The 19,197-nt window shown below is 43.7% G+C and overlaps 1 protein-coding gene across 2 annotated transcripts in view; it reads right to left on the bottom strand.

Annotated features, from left to right (window-relative positions):
* Positions 1-3,239: 3,239 nt before the first annotated feature.
* Positions 3,240-19,197, bottom strand: part of LOC124788340 (ABC transporter G family member 23) — a 465,453-nt gene continuing 449,495 nt past the window's right edge. For both annotated transcript variants that reach the window (XM_047255600.1, XM_047255598.1), the window contains 2 exons: positions 8,164-8,250; positions 3,240-4,462 (listed from right to left, as the gene is read on the bottom strand). In XM_047255600.1, coding sequence (XP_047111556.1) covers positions 4,248-4,462; positions 8,164-8,250 — 302 coding nt within the window. In that variant the 3' untranslated portion in view covers positions 3,240-4,247. The remainder of the gene's footprint in view (positions 4,463-8,163; positions 8,251-19,197) is intronic.

Below are 19,197 nucleotides of genomic sequence, written 5' to 3'. Positions count from 1 at the left end.
ACACACACATATCCATCCACACATATACAGACACAAGCAGACATATTTAAAGACAAAGAGTTTGGGCAGAGATGTCAGTCGAGGCAGAAGTGCAGAGGCAAAGATGTTGTTGAATGACAGGTGAGGTATGAGTGGCGGCAACTTGAAATTAGCGGAGATTGAGGCCTGGTGGATAACGGGAAGAGAGGATATATTGAAGAGCAAGTTCCCATCTCCGGAGTTCGGATAGGTTGGTGTTAGTGGGAAGTATCCAGATAACCCGGACGGTGTAACACTGTGCCAAGATGTGCTGGCCGTGCACCAAGGCATGTTTAGCCACAGGGTGATCCTCATTACCAACAAACACTGTCTGCCTGTGTCCATTCATGCGAATGGACAGTTTGTTGCTGGTCATTCCCACATAGAATGCGTCACAGTGTAGACAGGTCAGTTGGTAGATCACGTGGGTGCTTTCACACGTGGCTCTGCCTTTGATCGTGTACACCTTCCGGGTTACAGGACTGGAGTAGGTGGTGGTGGGAGGGTGCATGGGACAGGTTTTACACCGGGGGCGGTTACAAGGGTAGGAGCCAGAGGGTAGGGAAGGTGGTTTGGGGATTTCATAGGGATGAACTAAGAGGTTACGAAGGTTAGGTGGACGGCGGAAAGACACTCTTGGTGGAGTGGGGAGGATTTCATGAAGGATGGATCTCATTTCTGGGCAGGATTTTAGGAAGTCGTATCCCTGCTGGAGAGCCACATTCAGAATCTGATCCAGTCCCGGAAAGTATCCTGTCACAAGTGGGGCACTTTTGTGGTTCTTCTGTGGGAGGTTCTGGGTTTGAGAGGATGAGGAAGTTGCTCTGGTTATTTGCTTCTGTACCAGGTCGGGAGGGTAGTTGCGGGATGCGAAAGCTGTTGTCAGGTTGTTGGTGTAATGCTTCAGGGATTCCGGACTGGAGCAGATTCGTTTGCCACGAAGACCTAGGCTGTAGGGAAGGGACCGTTTGATGTGGAATGGGTGGCAGCTGTCGTAATGGAGGTACTGTTGCTTGTTGGTGGGTTTGATGTGGACGGACGTGTGAAGCTGGCCATTGGACAGGTGGAGGTCAACATCAAGGAAAGTGGCATGGGATTTGGAGTAGGACCAGGTGAATCTGATGGAACCAAAGGAGTTGAGGTTGGAGAGGAAATTCTGGAGTTCTTCTTCACTGTGAGTCCAGATCATGAAGATGTCATCAATAAATCTGTACCAAACTTTGGGTTGGCAGGCCTGGGTAACCAAGAAGGCTTCCTCTAAGCGACCCATGAATAGGTTGGCGTACGAAGGGGCCATCCTGGTACCCATGGCTGTTCCCTTTAATTGCTGGTATGTCTGGCCTTCAAAAGTGAAGAAGTTGTGGGTCAGGATGAAGCTGGCTAAGGTAATGAGGAAAGAGGCTTTAGGTAGGGTGGCAGGTGATCGGCGTGAAAGGAAGTGCTCCATCGCAGCGAGGCCCTGGATGTGCGGGATATTTGTGTATAAGGAAGTGGCATCAATGGTTACAAGGATGGTTTCTGGGGGTAACGGATTGGGTAAGGATTCCAGGCGTTCGAGAAAGTGCTTGGTGTCTTTGATGAAGGATGGGAGACTGCACGTAATGGCTTGAAGGTGTTGATCTACGTAGGCAGAGATACGTTCTGTGGGGGCTTGGTAACCAGCTACAATGGGACGGCCAGGATGATTGGGTTTGTGAATTTTAGGAAGAAGGTAGAAGGTAGGGGTGCGGGGTGTCGGTGGGGTCAGGAGGTTGATGGAGTCAGGTGAAAGGTTTTGTAGGGGGCCTAAGGTTCTGAGGATTCCCTGAAGCTCCGCCTGGACATCAGGAATGGGATTACCTTGGCAAACTTTGTATGTGGTGTTGTCTGAAAGCTGACGCAGTCCCTCAGCCACATACTCCCGACGATCAAGTACCACGGTCGTGGAACCCTTGTCCGCCGGAAGAATGATGATGGACCGGTCAGCCTTCAGATCACGGATAGCCTGGGCTTCAGCAGTGGTGATGTTGGGAGTAGGATTAAGGTTTTTTAAGAAGGATTGAGAGGCAAGGCTGGAAGTCAGAAATTCCTGGAAGGTTTGGAGAGGGTGATTTTGAGGAAGAGGAGGTGGGTCCCGCTGTGACGGAGGACGGAACTGTTCCAGGCAGGGTTCAATTTGGATAGTGTCTTGGGGAGTTGGATCATTAGGGGTAGGATTAGGATCATTTTTCTTCGTGGCAAAGTGATACTTCCAGCAGAGAGTACGAGTGTAGGACAGTAAATCTTTGACGAGGGCTGTTTGGTTGAATCTGGGAGTGGGGCTGAAGGTGAGGCCTTTGGATAGGACAGAGGTTTCAGATTGGGAGAGAGGTTTGGAGGAAAGGTTAACTACTGAATTAGGGTGTTGTGGTGCCAGATTGTGTTGCTTGGAATTTTGAGGTTTTGGAGGGAGTGGAGCTGGAAGTGGGAGACTGAGTAGATGGGACTGTCATTCAACAACATCTTTGCCTCTGCACTTCTGCCTCGACTGACATCTCTGCCCAAACTCTTTGTCTTTAAATATGTCTGCTTGTGTCTGTATATGTGTGGATGGATATGTGTGTGTGTGCGAGTGTATACCCGTCCTTTTTTCTCCCTAAGGTAAGTCTTTCCGCTCCCGGGATTGGAATGACTCCTTACCCTCTCCCTTAAAACCCACATCCTTTCGTCTTTCCCTCTCCTTCCCTCTTTCCTGATGAGGCAACAGTTTGTTGCGAAAGCTTGAATTTTGTGTGTATGTTTGTGTTTGTTTGTGTGTCTGTCGACCTGCCAGCACTTTCATTTGGTAAGTCACATCATCTTTGTTTATATATATATATATATATATATATATATATATATATATATATATATATATATATATATATATATATATATATATATATCTGTTTGTGTGTGTGTGTGTGTGTGTGTGTGTGTGTGTGTGTGTGTGTGTGTGTGTGAATTGGGTCTTGCACATGGGCCATCCAGAGTGGAAAGTGGACATATGAGAAAAATGTGTAAGTGTAGGAAGTAGTCAAATATAGAAATCATAAATAGCGACCTATCAGAATGTTAAATAATTGGTTGATGATAGGAAAGAAATGAAAGGAAGGAGAATTTGCAATCCAGGACTCTGGATTGTGGAAGATGGGAAGTAAAACAATACTGACTATAATTTCTTATTTAGTAACTTTATTTTTAATATACTATACAATGACAAATGTACAACAACATATCATCTCAAATTGCATGTTTTTGGTTGCTCAGAAACAGAGAAACAAAACTGAATAACCATGAAAATTAATCCTAATTTTATATGTATTGGCACACAATGCATTATAAAAGCATCAAAAAGTAGTAACACATTAATGAACACAAGTTCATTATTAAGAATGTATTCAGCTCCATATTAATTCTCTATCTCTCTCTATCACACACAATCACTCTATCTCAACTACACATGGAAATGTGCAGACAGATGTATGGTGGCACGCCCACAACACACACACACACACACACACACACACACACACACACACACACACACACACACACTTGTGTAACTCACTGTTTTGGCAAGACTTACAACAAAGTCAATACAGATATAAATTCAGTTCCCAGAGATGATTAATGAATATGTTACATACATAGCCAGTTGATTTATTACCATTATTTTTTGTGGACATAAAAATGTCTCTCAGATATTGGAAAATCTGCTTGGCAAGAGAATTTCACCCTGATTATATATCTCACTCACAGTCTATGCTTTGTGACAGCATGACGTGGTAGCATGACTACTGGAAAAAGTCATGCAATTTAACTTTGTGTCATCAGTGAACAGTAATGTGGCTATTTACAGTCTTAGATAGAGAAGAATAGCATTCTTCCCAGTTAATTACTGTATGCATGTAAATACGCACAAAACATACACATAAAACAGTATATATATCACTTATATAATAAGTGTTCAACAAAAACATTCATCTGACAGATCACTTACAGTTTCACCAATTCTTGCACCATGGAACAGTGCTACCTATAGACTCTATCAGAATTCTTTCTGAATGTTCATTCTTTATTAAGCAACAGTTCCATGGGAAACAGAACAATTCTGCTTCACAGATTTTGTTTGATAGCTTCACCAGATGTGAAATACACAGAAGTGAATGCTGTATTCTTACAGCAGTTGCCGTAATATTTGTGTATGAGTTTTAATTTCCACTCATACATTATCCTTTCTTGAACTTCAACACTAGTACACTCACAGTCAGGTAGACAATAATCCAAATGAACGTAGAGACGAATCCAAAGTAGACAGTTGGCTGATGAAACTCCCATCCCCTGGCAAGAACAGTTCGCAAGGATTCTGTTGACTGAGTCAGTGGCATTATGAAACTTATGTACCTCAGGATCGGATGCATACCTTCAATTGGCCATATAATACCTGTACAGTAATGCAAGGCAATAAGAATATTACAAAAAGGAATAGTATTGACAATATTATTTGCACATTCCAAAAATCAAACAAGAAAATGATATCAAGACTTAATGTTCACTATTTTCAGATGTAAGAATGTGAAGATCTGTAACTATAAACCCATGAACTGGTGTGACCCAAATCTTCTTTCTTCCTTCATCTCAAAAGATTTTCATAATTTTTGCAAGTAGAAGTGTTCAAATGGTTCAAATGGCTCTGAGCACTATGGGACTTAACATCTCAGGTCATCAGTCACCTAGAACGTAGAACTACTTAAACCTAACTAACCTAAGGACATCACACACATCCATGCCCAAGGCAGGATTCGAACCTGCGACCATAGCGGTAGTGCGGTTCCAGACTGAAGCGCCTAGAACTGCTCGGCCACCAGCAGCTGGCTAGTAGAAGTGTGTCTGTGCATTACCAACAGTTAAGGTTTGTGTAAAGAAGTAATTTTTATAGTATCATATTGAAAATTTTGTTCTCATTCCATGCACAGCATAAGTGAATGTTTGCTCATTTGTTTTTGTAGAAGCTAATCTCTTTCTCACTCTTTTGAAAATGTGGTATGTGACAGATAGTAATGTAATTTTGAATCCACATTGAGAGCTGATCCTTGAAATTTTTTAAGATTGCTTCCACAACATAACTAAAGCTTTTCATTGAGAATCTTCCAACTCAGTTACTTAGATCTCAGTCAGTCTTGTGAGAGCCCAGCTAATTTGTGGACTTTAATGTTATCTTTCTTCATCTATGAACAAGCAAACTGACACGTTAGTTAAAATACTGGACTTGTTTTCAGGAAGTAAAGTCCTCAAATGCATGTACAGTCATCCTGATGTAGACTTTTTGTCAATTCACATCTCCCTGAAATTTCCTATGTATGTTCTCAAATATGATGAGGCTTTGGATCCCCCCTCCCCGCAAAAGAACAAAATAAAAATAAAAATTAAAGAAACACCTTATTTACACCAGTTGCAAAATTCCAACATTTTACAAATGAAAGGAAGTGTGCCACTTATTTTATTTCACTACTGAAGCTCTTAAATCTTACCTTTTATCAGCATGCTGTTAACACCATACAAGTTCATGACAGTAAGCCCCATTTTAAAAGTAAAAAGCAAGTACTATTGTATTTTTTACTATTATGACAAGTACACATTGATATCTGCTGTCAATCTGAGTAGCTAAAAATATCTTTAATTCTAATTATGATAGCTATCCAGAAAGTAGCATCCATTTCATGTCATAGGGAGAGTAGTGAGGGGAACAGAATGTTTGCTACACTAACTCACACAGTAGGTCAGTGACTTAGGGATCTGATAGAAAGCCACACCGCACCTTGTTCACCACCTTAACCATGCAAAATGAGCACTACAATAAATTGCTAAAACATTTAAAAAAAATAGCTTCTCCTTATATCTTGACTGCCAGACAACTTTCAATAGATGTCATAGAGTGTTTTTCATGTGATCACGACTATACAATTAATGTATTCCAGTTTCTGTGTTGGTTTGGTCCCAAAACACCTTTCTAAGTACCAGGAAAATCAGCAGATCAGTGCTTCTCTGAGTTTTCTTTCCCATTAAAATATCAAAGGAAGTCTTACAGAACAGAATTGTACATCTACATCTACATCTACATTGATACTCCGCAAGCCACCCAACGGTGTGTGGCGGAGGGCACTTTACGTGCCACTGTCATTACCTCCCTTTCCTGTTCCAGTCGCGTATGGTTCGCGGGAAGAACGACTGTCTGAAAGCCTCCGTGCGCGCTCTAATCTCTCTAATTTTACATTCGTGATCTCCTCGGGAAGTATAAGTAGGGGGAAGCAATATATTCGATACCTCATCCAGAAACGCACCCTCTCGAAACCTGGCGAGCAAGCTACACCGCGATGCAGAGCGCCTCTCTTGCAGAGTCTGCCACTTGAGTTTATTAAACATCTCCGTAACGCTATCACGGTTATCAAATAACCCAGTGACGAAACGCGCCGCTCTTCTTTGGATCTTCTCTATCTCCTCCGTCAACCCGACCTGGTACGGATCCCACACTGATGAGCAATACTCAAGTATAGGTCGAACGAGTGTTTTGTAAGCCACCTCCTTTGTTGATGGACTACATTTTGTAAGCACTCTCCCAATGAATCTCAACCTGGTACCCGCCTTACCAACAATTAGTTTTATATGATCATTCCACTTCAAATCGTTCCGTACGCATACTCCCAGATATTTTACAGAAGTAACTGCTACCAGTGTTTGTTCCGCTATCATATAATCATACAATAAAGGATCCTTCTTTCTATGTATTCGCAATACATTACATTTGTCTATGTTAAGGGTCAGTTGCCACTCCCTGCACCATGTGCCTATCCGCTGCAGATCTTCCTGTATTTCGCTACAATTTTCTAATGCAGCAACTTCTCTGTATACTACAGCATCATCCGCGAAAAGCCGCATGGAACTTCCGACACTATCTACTAAGTCATTTATATATATTGTGAAAAGCAATGGTCCCATAACACTCCCCTGTGGCACGCCAGAGGTTACTTTAACGTCTGTAGACGTCTCTCCATTGATAACAACATGCTGTGTTCTGTTTGCTAAAAACTCTTCAATCCAGCCACACAGCTGGTCTGATATTCCGTAGGCTCTTACTTTGTTTATCAGGCGACAGTGCGGAACTGTATCGAACGCCTTCCAGAAGTCAAGAAAAATAGCATCTACCTGGGAGCCTGTATCTAATATTTTCTGGGTCTCATGAACAAATAAGGCGAGTTGGGTCTCACACGATCGCTGTTTCCGGAATCCATGTTGATTCCTACATAGTAGATTCTGGGTTTCCAGAAATGACATGATACGCGAGCAAAAAACATGTTCTAAAATTCTACAAGAGATCGACGTAAGAGATATAGGTCTATAGTTTTGCGCATCTGCTCGACGACCCTTCTTGAAGACTGGGACTATCTGTGCTCTTTTCCAATCATTTGGAACCCTCCGTTCCTCTAGAGACTTGCGGTACACGGCTGTTAGAAGGGGGGCAAGTTCTTGTAATTGGTGATGAGACATACGTTTCCTACGCTAATGAGGAAACATGGAAGGACAATCAATTCTGAAGCCTTCTATGAGACATTAAGCACACTGAGAAGAGCCATCCAAAGCAGGCAATATAGTGTCTTGACCAACCTGCAGTTTTGCATAACAATGTCCAGCCACACACTACACAGAAAACTCAGGATTTTTGTGGCATTAAAATGGAATGTTTTTGAAAATCCATCCTACAGCCTGGACTTCGAACCAAGTGATTTCCATCTCTTCATCCACATGAAATATAATTTGACTCTGATGAAGAATTTCGAGGTGCTGACATGGACTGAGTGCAATCTCAGGTGCCAAAGTTATAGGGAGAGAATTTGTCAAATCATTAAGCAGTAAAATAAATATTTAAACCTGAATAGTGATTATATAAAGCAGTAATTCAGATGTATACTTTTAAGATTTTCTGGTGAATTTGCTTTAAATATTCCAGTGTTTTATTTATAGACTAATGGAAGTTATTTTCTAGATTGCTCTACAGTTAAATTTCAGAAAAATTTTAAAGTAGTAGAAACCACTACTCCTTTTATTCCATACATACAAATACCAGTGGTCAGATTAAATTGCACTTACCACAGAGCATAACAATTGGTAAAAAGCTCCCCATAGCAAGATATGTAGCAGTCCTTTCATTTGCACACACACAGGATACAAAGAAACCTGTAAGTGAATAATTCAAAAGAGGTTAGACATCATTGCTATTGTACAAAGATTGTCATGACAGCAAAAGGTACGTAATGATAACAATGGGGATACAGACATCATAGCTATTGTACAAAGATTGTCATGATAGCAAAAGGTATGTAATGATGACAATGGGGATACAAACTATAAGGATCACAGTTCTTTTGCATATTTAACCTGGAAACATAAATAAAGATGTCATCAACCTAAATATTGATTCACACATCTCATTGTCTCAAGGCATATCCCACTGGCACTGTTATGCTCCTACTTTCCTTTGACCTGAGAACTGTCTAACTTAGTCACTTAACATGTGGTTAGGCTGCAGCTTAATACTGAATACTCACTACTGTACAGTTTGGCAGAGTAGGGCTATATGAAAACTATATGCTCTATTTGGCATTAAGGATTTGAAATGTATAGTTATTTTATTAGATGCCACAATTGTTGGAAATTAGTAGCATCTGATGGACAGGCACATTTACTAGTAGACAGTCTTTTCCTGGGGTGCAAGTGAAGAATTTGCTGTACTCCAAACCTCTTTAACATAATTCCGACATTCTGCACTTGTCAGATGATTAAGAAGTGTGATAAATATTTAAATCTGAATGGTGACTGTATAAAGAAGTCATACAAATGTATAGTTTTAAGAATTTTCAAGTGAATTTGCTTTAAATATTTCAGTGTTCTACATTTTGAAAATTGTGTTCTACATGGTACACAATTGTATGAACCACGATTTTTCCTAAGTGGGGCAATAACCATTTTACAGAAAATCAGTTATTTTACAGGGTTACACCTTAAACAGGGTAATGTGTTTCATGAATGGCAGACACATTCAGACCCTGACCATTTGGTGAGTACAACTCTTTGCTACAAATAAATGTTATTTTAGTTGCCTACTGATTATTGGCTATTACACTGAGAACTGATATTGTGACTTCTGTTGCACACAGCATAACAACAGGGCCCCAACTATTACCACTGTTCTCTTCCTCACGCATAGCTATAGGCCAAGTTTGTACTGAGCATATTCTACATATGAAGTATACCAGTATGCTTTCTGTGCTATAGAATATAAGTACAGTTACAACACTTAAGATTCTAGTTGGTGATCGTTTGTCATTTAACCCTGCTATTCTGTTCTGGTCTATATGTCCCAAAATCATTATAAATTTTGTTTCTCATTATTTCCAAGATAACTTTCTGAAATTCAGTGACTGTCTGAAAATACATGAGAAATACGTATATAAAAATGTTTTAAAGTATTTTACATAATTTAGTCATAACAGTAACATATGTAATGTTCAGGTCATAATGAACTGACATACAGCGAGGTAACAAAAGTCATGGGGCAGCAATATGCACATATACAAGTGGTGGTAGTATCCCATACACAGGGTATAAAAGGGCAGTACATTGGCAGAGCTCTGTCATTTGTACTCAGATGATTAATGTGAAAAGGTTTCCAATGTGATTATGGCTGCAGACTTTGAATGCAGAATGGTGGTTGGAACTAGAAAATGGGACATTCCATTCCAGAAATCCTTTGGGAATTCAATATTCTGAGATTGATAGTGTCAATAGAATGCCGAGAATCCCAAATTTCAGGCATTACCTCTCAAGAATGACAATGCAATAGCTGATGGCCTTCATTTAATGGCAGAGAGTGACAGTGTTTGTGTAGAGTTGTCAGTGCTAACATACAAGCATCACTGGGAGAAATAAGCACAGAAATCGATGTGGGTCATATGATGAATGAATCTTTTAGGACAATGAGGTGAAATATGGCATTAATGGGCTATGGTAGCAGACGACTGACACAAGTGCCTTTGCTAACAACAAGACGTCACCTGCAACAACTCTCCTGGGCTAGTGACCATATTGGTCAGACCCTATATGACTGGAAAACTTTGACCTAGTCAGAGAAGTTCCAATTTCAGTTGGTAAGAACTGATTTCAGGGTTCAAGTGTATCTCAGATCCCACAAAGCTATGGACCCAAGTTGTCAAACAAGGCACTTTCAAGCTGGTGGTGACTCCATAATGGGGTGGGCTGTTTTTACAGGGAATGGACTGGGTCCTCTGGTACAACTGAACCAATAATTGAATGGAAATGGTTGTGTTTGACTACTTGGAGACCATTTGAAGCTTTTCATGGACTCCATGTTCCCAAACAATAATGGATTTTTTTTGGAAGACTGTATGCCATGTCACTGGGCCACAATTGTTCATGACTGGTTTGAAACACATTCTGGACAATTTGAGTGAATGATTTGGCCATTGACTAAACATTTATGGGACATAATTGACAGGTCAGTTCATGCACAAAATCCTGGGCCAGCAACATTTTCGCAATTGTGGATGGCAATAGGGCCAGTGTGGCTCATTATTTCTGCAGGCGTCTTCCAATGACTTGTTGAGTCCATGCAACATCAAGTTGATGCCCTATGCTGCACAAAAGGAGATCAGACGTGATATTATGAGGTATCCCATGATTTTTGTCACCTCAGTGTAAATATTACAATTCTAACGTCAATTTTTTATAGTTTTTTGTTTTAATTTATGATAACAATGATTTTTAACAATCCAAAATACTCTGAACAATCAATAACAATGGATTGTTTCTTGCTTTTCCCAGGAATCTGTTTAGCAACTCTCAGCTATTTGAAACATCATTGTTTCTGCTCAGTTTGAATTGCAACACCATAACAATTAGATCACTGTCTGATGTTGAGTTGGAAGATATGTAAATTCCTCAACAGATGAAGGAATACTTTCTGTGTCTGAACACATGTCAGTAACACATCTGAAAGCAAGTGTTCTGCTGACGGTCCATGGCCTGCAGAAAGTAGTGTGTAGTTTTTTCTTTGTATAAATGGAAATATATAATGGTAGTCACATCCATCAGCATAACATGGTTCTTCTGTGGGGGATTCTGGGTTTGAGGGGACAAGAAACTGGCTCTGACCCAGAATCCCCCACAGAAGAACCACAAAAGTGCCCCACTTGTGACAGGATACTTTCCGGGACTGGACCAGACTCTGAATGTGGCTCTCCAGCAGGGATACGACTTCCTCAAATCCTGCCCTGAAATGAGATCCATCCTTCATGAAATCCTCCCCACTCCGCCAAGAGTGTCTTTCTGCCGTCCACCTAACCTTCGTAACCTGTTAGTTCATCCCTATGAAATCCCCAAACCACCTTCCCTACCCTCTGGCTCCTATCCTTGTAACCGCCCCCGATGCAAAACCTGTCCCATGCACCCTCCCACCACCACCTACTCCAGTCCTGTAACACGGAAGGTGTACACGATCAGAGGCAGAGCCACGTGTGAAAGCACCCATGTGATTTACCAACTGACCTGCCTACACTGTGATGCATTCTATGTGGGAATGACCAGCAACAAACTTTCCATTCGCATGAATGGACACAGGCAGACAGTGTTTGTTGGTAATGAGGATCACCCTGTGGCTAAACATGCCTTGGTGCACAGCCAGCACATCTTGGCACAGTGTTACACCGTCCGGGTTATCTGGATACTTCCCACCAACACCAACCTATCCGAACTCCGGAGATGGGAACTTGCCCTTCAGTATATCCTCTCTTCTCGTCATCCGCCAGGCCTCAATCTCCGCTAATTTCAAGTTGCCGCCACTCATACCTCACCTGTCTTTCAACAACTTCTTTGCCTCTACACTTCTACCTCGACTGACATCTCTGCCCAAACTCTTTGTCTTTAAATATGTCTGCTTGTGTCTGTATGTGTGGATGGATATGTGCATGTGTGCGAGTGTATACCTGTCCTTTTTTCCCCCTAAGGTAGGTCTTTCCGCTCCCGGGATTGGAATGACTCCTTACCCTCTCCCTTAAAACCCACTTCCTTTCGTCTTCCCCTTTCCTTCCCTCTTTCCTGATGAGGCAACAGTTTGTTGCGAAAGCTTGAATTTTGTGTGTATGTTTGTGTTTGTTTGTGTGTCTATCGACCTACCAGCGCTTTTGTTCGGTACTGCATAATGATTTAGTGCAGATCTGCTGCACCTGTTGGGTACTCAACAATACTGCCATCATTCACCACATCACCTCACTGTGTCAACGATGGCACCGAGGATACTTCACAAATATTGCCACGATGCGAGATGAACATTCTGTGTCACAATTTACAATGTAACATTCGACCTGGACTAGAGGAACTTCAGTGCAATGATTTAGACAGAAACAATGCTGAGTGGAGTGACAAACGATGAAGCACTGTTTATCCTGCAACTGTTACCTTGTGTGCTCCTAGTTTTTTCTCTACTCCAGTTCCCATGCCTACCCACAGACTGCTGAACCTTTCCAGCAACTTTTCAAGTGATATTTTCCAGCCACAATGCTGATTGGACACTCCTACCAGTGCCTTTCCAGTGCATCAACAACTGCCTGTCAAATAATCGTGCCATTATCTCATCTACCACTCCAATTAAAGGCAGAAAATTATGACGGCCAATCCCACCACAGTATCTGAGCCTCATGTCACAACTATTTCTGCACCATTAGTTCCACTCAAAAGTGATCCCCGGTGTACTGAACAGTGCGCCTCCCACACCACATACCATGTTTAACCTAACCACCACCACATACCTTGTGTCTCACACCTCTCAGATGCATTCTGCATACTGTGCTAACATGCTCCACAGGCCTGAACTTTGGCAGCATTCACTACTTCAAGTTCCATCTACGTTGCACCAACCCATGTCTGACATCACATCTGTGCCAGCCATGCTGTGTGCTTTTGTCCTCTTGTACACCACTCATAGGGACAGGATGCATCCGTTTGACTAAGCATTATACATCCCATCCTAGCCACACAACACCACACTTCCACGAGCCTCATCGTACTGTATGTCGCCCAAGGTCTTTGCTCTGGATGACATGATGTCCACGCCATTAGCATCACATGCTTCCACGTTGCTGCCAGATAAGCACTTCCAAGAGATGCAGCAACTGCATATTACATGCTCTGTTGCTCCTGCAGTGGCCGCATTGGTCAACACCATGCTCTGGATAGTCCTGAGCGTACAACCCATGGACAGTCTCCACACCACCCAGCCTCGTTTTAAATTACCCCTGTTGTGTACTGACCTTCCAGCAGTATGGTTAACTCTATGCAAATGCTTGCTATCTCTCTATGGGATCTTCAATGACGGTGCAGCACCCACTCACAGCAAGTACGAGATAACTAAGGCTTTGCTACTCCAGCGCCTCTCATTCTACCTGGAACACAAACTACATGTAGTAACGCACGAAGAAACCCTTGGAGACAACCCACCACTGTCAGTCTGGCAGTGCCTACAGACACAGATTGATCCTGCGCTGATGCCCGACCGCATGCTTTGGACACTGGCTATCATAACAACCCACACACATCCAGAACACAATGCTGTCACACACGGATAACCATCTCAATGTCAGACTTTGCCTCATGAACTGAATTCACACCCTGGCACAGCATCGTACTCTCGTCAACGGCTACTCTGATGTCAGCAAGATCATTGCTCCTCTCAGCTATGAGGCAACTGAGGCTAAGCGACTAGTGCCGAGCTCGCCCAAGCTACCTCACTTGGTGCTGGCCACCATCACTGCTTCCACTTGTTCAGTCATGACACATTTGAGGCCTGCCAACCCCAGCCGATCTGACCTGGATCCCCTCCCACCACCTTGTCGTGTGACCTTCAAAGTGTTGACAGGCAACAATTATTGAACGATGCAGCAAATACGCTCACCTCCCCGGCTTTCCAACCCTGGCATACCCCCCCCCCCTCCACCCCCCACCCCCCCCCCCCCACTCCCCAGTACTGTTTTAAAACAGACACCACTTCAGAGAACAACGCCACCTGCCTGCGCCTCTTCGACAGCCGAGTGATTCTGTTGGTTCCATAGCAGATTCAGACGGGAGGCTAGCGACTGCAGAGTGTTGTCTTTACCCAAACGGACACAGTGGTCTATTGCAGGTGCACCAGGCCACTCTACAATCACAAGACGCCTTAATCAACCGCAACTGCACAGTTCTGCCACCTCTTGCAGCCCTTCCGACGCTCATGCTTATTTGTGTATGACCATCTGAAGCAAATCTAATTCCTCATTGACATGGGCACTGATGTCAGCACCTTCCCACTAGCTCGAGCACTGACTACTCTCTCACCATCATCATTCCAATTACATGACACAAATTACAGTCATTGAGTTTGTCGGCACCACCTCAATCACTTTGGGCTTGGTGGCAGAGAGACATATGCACTGGACCTTTCTCATCACCAAGATGGTCCTGGGAGCAGACTTTCTGCATCACTACCAGCTGCTTCCTTATCTTTCCCATGATTTGTTATTAGGCCTGACAGTCAGCAGGCAATCATTCGAGGTATCAGTGAAATTCTCCCTGAAAATTCCTGTCCCACTCCCACCTCATCATCACATTGAGATAGACCACTGGACATCCTCCTAAAGTGCTCAGCACTCTCCAGTGAGCTTTGCTCTCTGATGTCCAACTATTCTTCACTAGCACCACAAATGACAGCACAGGATGAGAAAACATGGATCTGTGGCAACACACTGATGACCCAGCAGCATCAATTCACACTGCCAAGCACAATCTAGCTGTTCTGCAATATTTGCAACAGCCACACCACATGTCTGCCTCTTCAGAGGATGCCAACATACTTCCAAGGCCTAGCTGCAAGGAATCCGAACAAATTTGTGAAGTACTGTATCCAACTTCAGTGCATGATTCTGACAGTGTTCCCACTGCTCCGACCAGTTAACTGCTCTGACCAGTTACCCTGCTCTACAACTCAGTGTGTTTCTGGCTACAGATGTGCACCCTACTATCAGGCCACATGCAGTTTGTGCTGTTCATGATGGTACTGTTCATCATATAAACACTGAAATTGGTGTGCCTGTGCAGGATAGAGAGCTTCCTACTCCCACACTGGAGTATCACTGTCCACCACCTCTGCAACAACCTCCAAACATCCTCCCCCATGTCCCCTCATAGCTGACAAAACCTGTCTTGTAGACCTACTGCACTTAATCCACCCTCCAAACCTTCCTCCCACCACCTCACAGAATCCAGAACCTAAACAGATCCATAACAGAATCGTGAACCTTTCCTTCAGATGCCTTAGTCCACAGAAACATCAGTGCTTTCCAAAGGTCTCACCTTTTGCCACACTCCCAAATTCAATCATGCAGGACTTGTTAAAGATCTTCTCTCCTTCTCCTGGTCTCTACAATGGAAACACATTTTTGCCACCAACCCTACTAATGAGACTCAACCAAAGACCAATATTGAACCCTGCCTAATTCAGTTCACTCCTCCATCCAACCGTAATCCACCCCCACTGTCCCCTATTCACCCCCTGTTAACTTTCCAAAATTTCTTAACCTCGAAACTTGCCTCACCATCATTCCCCAAATCCCTCAATATGCAAACTAACCTTACATCCACAGAAAGTACCACAGTCCACCATCTAAAAACTGATCTTGGTCTTATAATTCTATGTATGGACAAAGGCTCCACCACTGTTGTTTTGAACCTTAAGGACTACTTGGTAGAAGGACTGATACTTCCATCTACAAACCTTTCCACAGTGACCCCATTCCAGAAATCCAGCAGGATCTCCAGTCGCTACGCAAATCCTTAGGCCCATCCCAGATCCCCTCCTCGGACTTCATCTCTCTACTCACCCCTACCACTCCCTGCACTCCTACCTTCTGCATGCTTCCTAAAGTCCATACACCTAACCACCTAGGATGTGCCATTGTGGCCGGTTACTGTGCCCCTACTGAGAGAATCTCTGCTCTTGTAGACCAACACCGTCAACCTATTACCTGAAACCTACCCTCCTATATAAAAGATACCACCTATTTCCTCCAATGACTCTCCACAGTTCCTGTCCCTCTACCACATGGTGCCCTGCTTGTCACTATTGATGCCACCTCCCCTTACATACTGCTATTGAACCCTAACTTTCCCAATGGCTGATGGATTTCAAACCAACAGTCTCCTTCCTAGTCACCATGACCAACTATATCCTTACCCACTATTACTTCTCCTTTGAAGGCATCACCTACAAACAAATCTATGGTATGGCTATGGGTGCTGCATGGCATCATCCTATGCCAACCTATTCATGGGCCATTTAGAGGAATCCTTCCCAAAAACCCAGAATCCTAAACCCTTCATCTGGTTCAGGTTCACTGATGACATCTTTGCGATCTGGATTGATGGTGAGGACACCCTATACACATTCCTCCAGAACCTCAACAAATTCTCCCGCATTTGCTTCACCTGGTCCTACTCAAACCAACAAGCCACCTTCCTAGATGTTGACCTCTGTCTCAAAGATGGCTGCAGCAGTACCTCTGTCCATATCACACCTACTAACCACCAGCAATAACTCCACTTCAACAGCTGCCACCCATTCCATACCAAGAAGTCTGTTCCGTACAGTCTAGCCAACCATGGTCATCGCATCTGTAGTGATGAGCCGTCCCTCTTGAAATATCCCAAAGATCTCACTGAAGCCTTCACAGACCATGATTATCCTCCCAACCTTGTATGAAAACAAATCTCCTGTGCCTTATCTTTCTAGTCTCCCACCACATCCCAAAGTCCCACTGTCCGGCCACAGAGGAGCAATCCCCTTGTAACTCAGTACCACCCAGGACTGAAGCAACTGAATTACATTCTCTGCTGGGGTTTCGAATATCTTTTGTCATGCCTTGAAATGAGAAATGTCCTGCTCACTATCCTTTCCACCCCTCCCACAGTGGTATTCCACCGTCCACCGAACTACACAATATACTCGTTCATCCTTGCACAACACCTGCTCTCAACCCCATACCTCGTGGCTCATATCCCTGAATAGACCTAGATGCAAGACCTGTCCCATACATTCTCCCACCACCACTTACTCCAGTCTGGTCATGAACATCACCTATCCCATCAAAGGCAGGGCTACCTGTGAAACCAGTCATGTGATCTACAAGCTAAGCTGCAACCACTGTGCTGCATTCTACACACATCAAAAAAAGTTTTGCATCACCCTGGTTCCCAGAACTCCTGAAGATAGATGTTGAATGTGGGTACTGTATCACAGACACAGTCCCTCTGACTATTCAGAGATGTCACTAAACCCACCCAAAGATGTGAACAACCATGCATGAACAATGCCTATTAGACGGAGGGCGTCCAACAGCTGATCAGTTCCAGTCATTCCACAAGGAAGGAAGTACACAGCTCATGTTGTCTGTAGTTCAACCATGCCTAGATGCTCAATACTGCGGTTCAATCACGTCTGCATTGTTACTTTGTGCCAGGAAGGGCTCTCAACAAGGGAAGTGTCCAGGTATCTCGGAGTGAAACAAAGCAATGTTGTTCGGACATGGAGCAGATACAAAGAGACAGGAACTGTCAATGACATACCTTGCTCAGGCTGCCCAAAGGCTACTGCTGCAGTGGATGATGGCTACCTACAGATTATGGCTTGAAGGAACCCTGACAGCAACATCACCATGGTGAATAATGCTTTTTGTGCAGCCACAGGACATCCTGTTACTACTCAAACTGTACGCAATAGGCTACATGATGCGCAACTTCACTCCCGACATTCATGGTGAGGTCCATCTTTGCAACCATGACACCATGCAGTGCAGTACAGATGGGCCCAACAACATGCCGAATGGACCGCTCAGGATTGACATCACGTTCTCTTCACCAATGAGTGTCACATATGCCTTCAACCAGTCAATCGTCGGAGACATGTTTGCAGGCAACCCAATTAGGCTGAACGCCTTAGACACACTCTCCAGTGAGTGCAGGAAGGTGGAGGTTCCCTGCTGTTTTGGGGTGGCATTATGTGGGGCCGACGTACGCCGCTGGTGGTCATGGAAGGTGTTGTAACAGCTGTACGATGCATGAATGCCATCCTCCAACTGATAGTGCAACCATATCGGCAGCATATTGGTGAGGCATTTGTCTTCATGGATGACAATTCGTGCACCCATCATACACACAACTTGTGAATGACTTCCTTCAGGATAAAGACATCGCTTGACTAGAGTGGCCAGCATGTTCTCCAGACATGAACCCTACAAACATGCCCGGTATAGATTGAAAAGGGCTGTTTATGGATGATGTGACCCACCAACCACTCTGAGGGATCTACACTGAATTGCCATTGAGGAGTGCGACAATCTGTACCAACAGTGCCTTGATGAATACAGGCATGCATCAATGCAAGAGGACATCCTACTGGGTATTAGAGGTACTGGTGTGTACAGCAATCTGGACCACAACTTCTGAAGATCTCACTGTATGATGGTACAACATGCAATGTGTGGTTTTCATGAGCAATAAAAAGGGCGGAAATGATGTTTATGTTGATCTCTATTCCAATTTTCTGTACAGGTTCTGGAACTCTCGGAACTGAGGTGATGCAAAACTTTTTTTGATGTGTATATGTGGGCATGACAACCATCACGCTGTCTGTCCACATGAAAGGCCACTGACAAACTGTGGCCAGGAAACTAGTGGGCCACCCTGTTGCTGAACACGCTGCCAAACATGACATCCTACCTTTCAATGACTGCGTCACAGCCTGTGCCATATAGATCCTTCCCACCAACACCAGCTTTTCTGAACTGCGCAGGTGGGAACTCTCCTTGCAATAGATCCTACATTCCCGTAACCCTCCTGGCCTCAACCTTCGTTAGTCACTGTCCTCAACCATCCAGCCCCTTCTCTGTTCCCATTCCATCACTACACAGCCGTAATACCACCATCACACTCAGTCTTTTTAATTATCTCCTTTTCCAGTAGTTCCCCTCCCCCTACTCCCCACTTCTCCCCTGCCCTCCATTTAACCTGCAGCACTTCACTGTC

Source organism: Schistocerca piceifrons, chromosome 3, assembly GCF_021461385.2.
Source record: "Schistocerca piceifrons isolate TAMUIC-IGC-003096 chromosome 3, iqSchPice1.1, whole genome shotgun sequence".
Taxonomy (NCBI): domain Eukaryota; kingdom Metazoa; phylum Arthropoda; class Insecta; order Orthoptera; family Acrididae; genus Schistocerca; species Schistocerca piceifrons.
The sequence above is the reverse complement of the archived record's forward strand: the minus strand, read 5'-3'. Positions and strand labels throughout refer to the sequence as shown.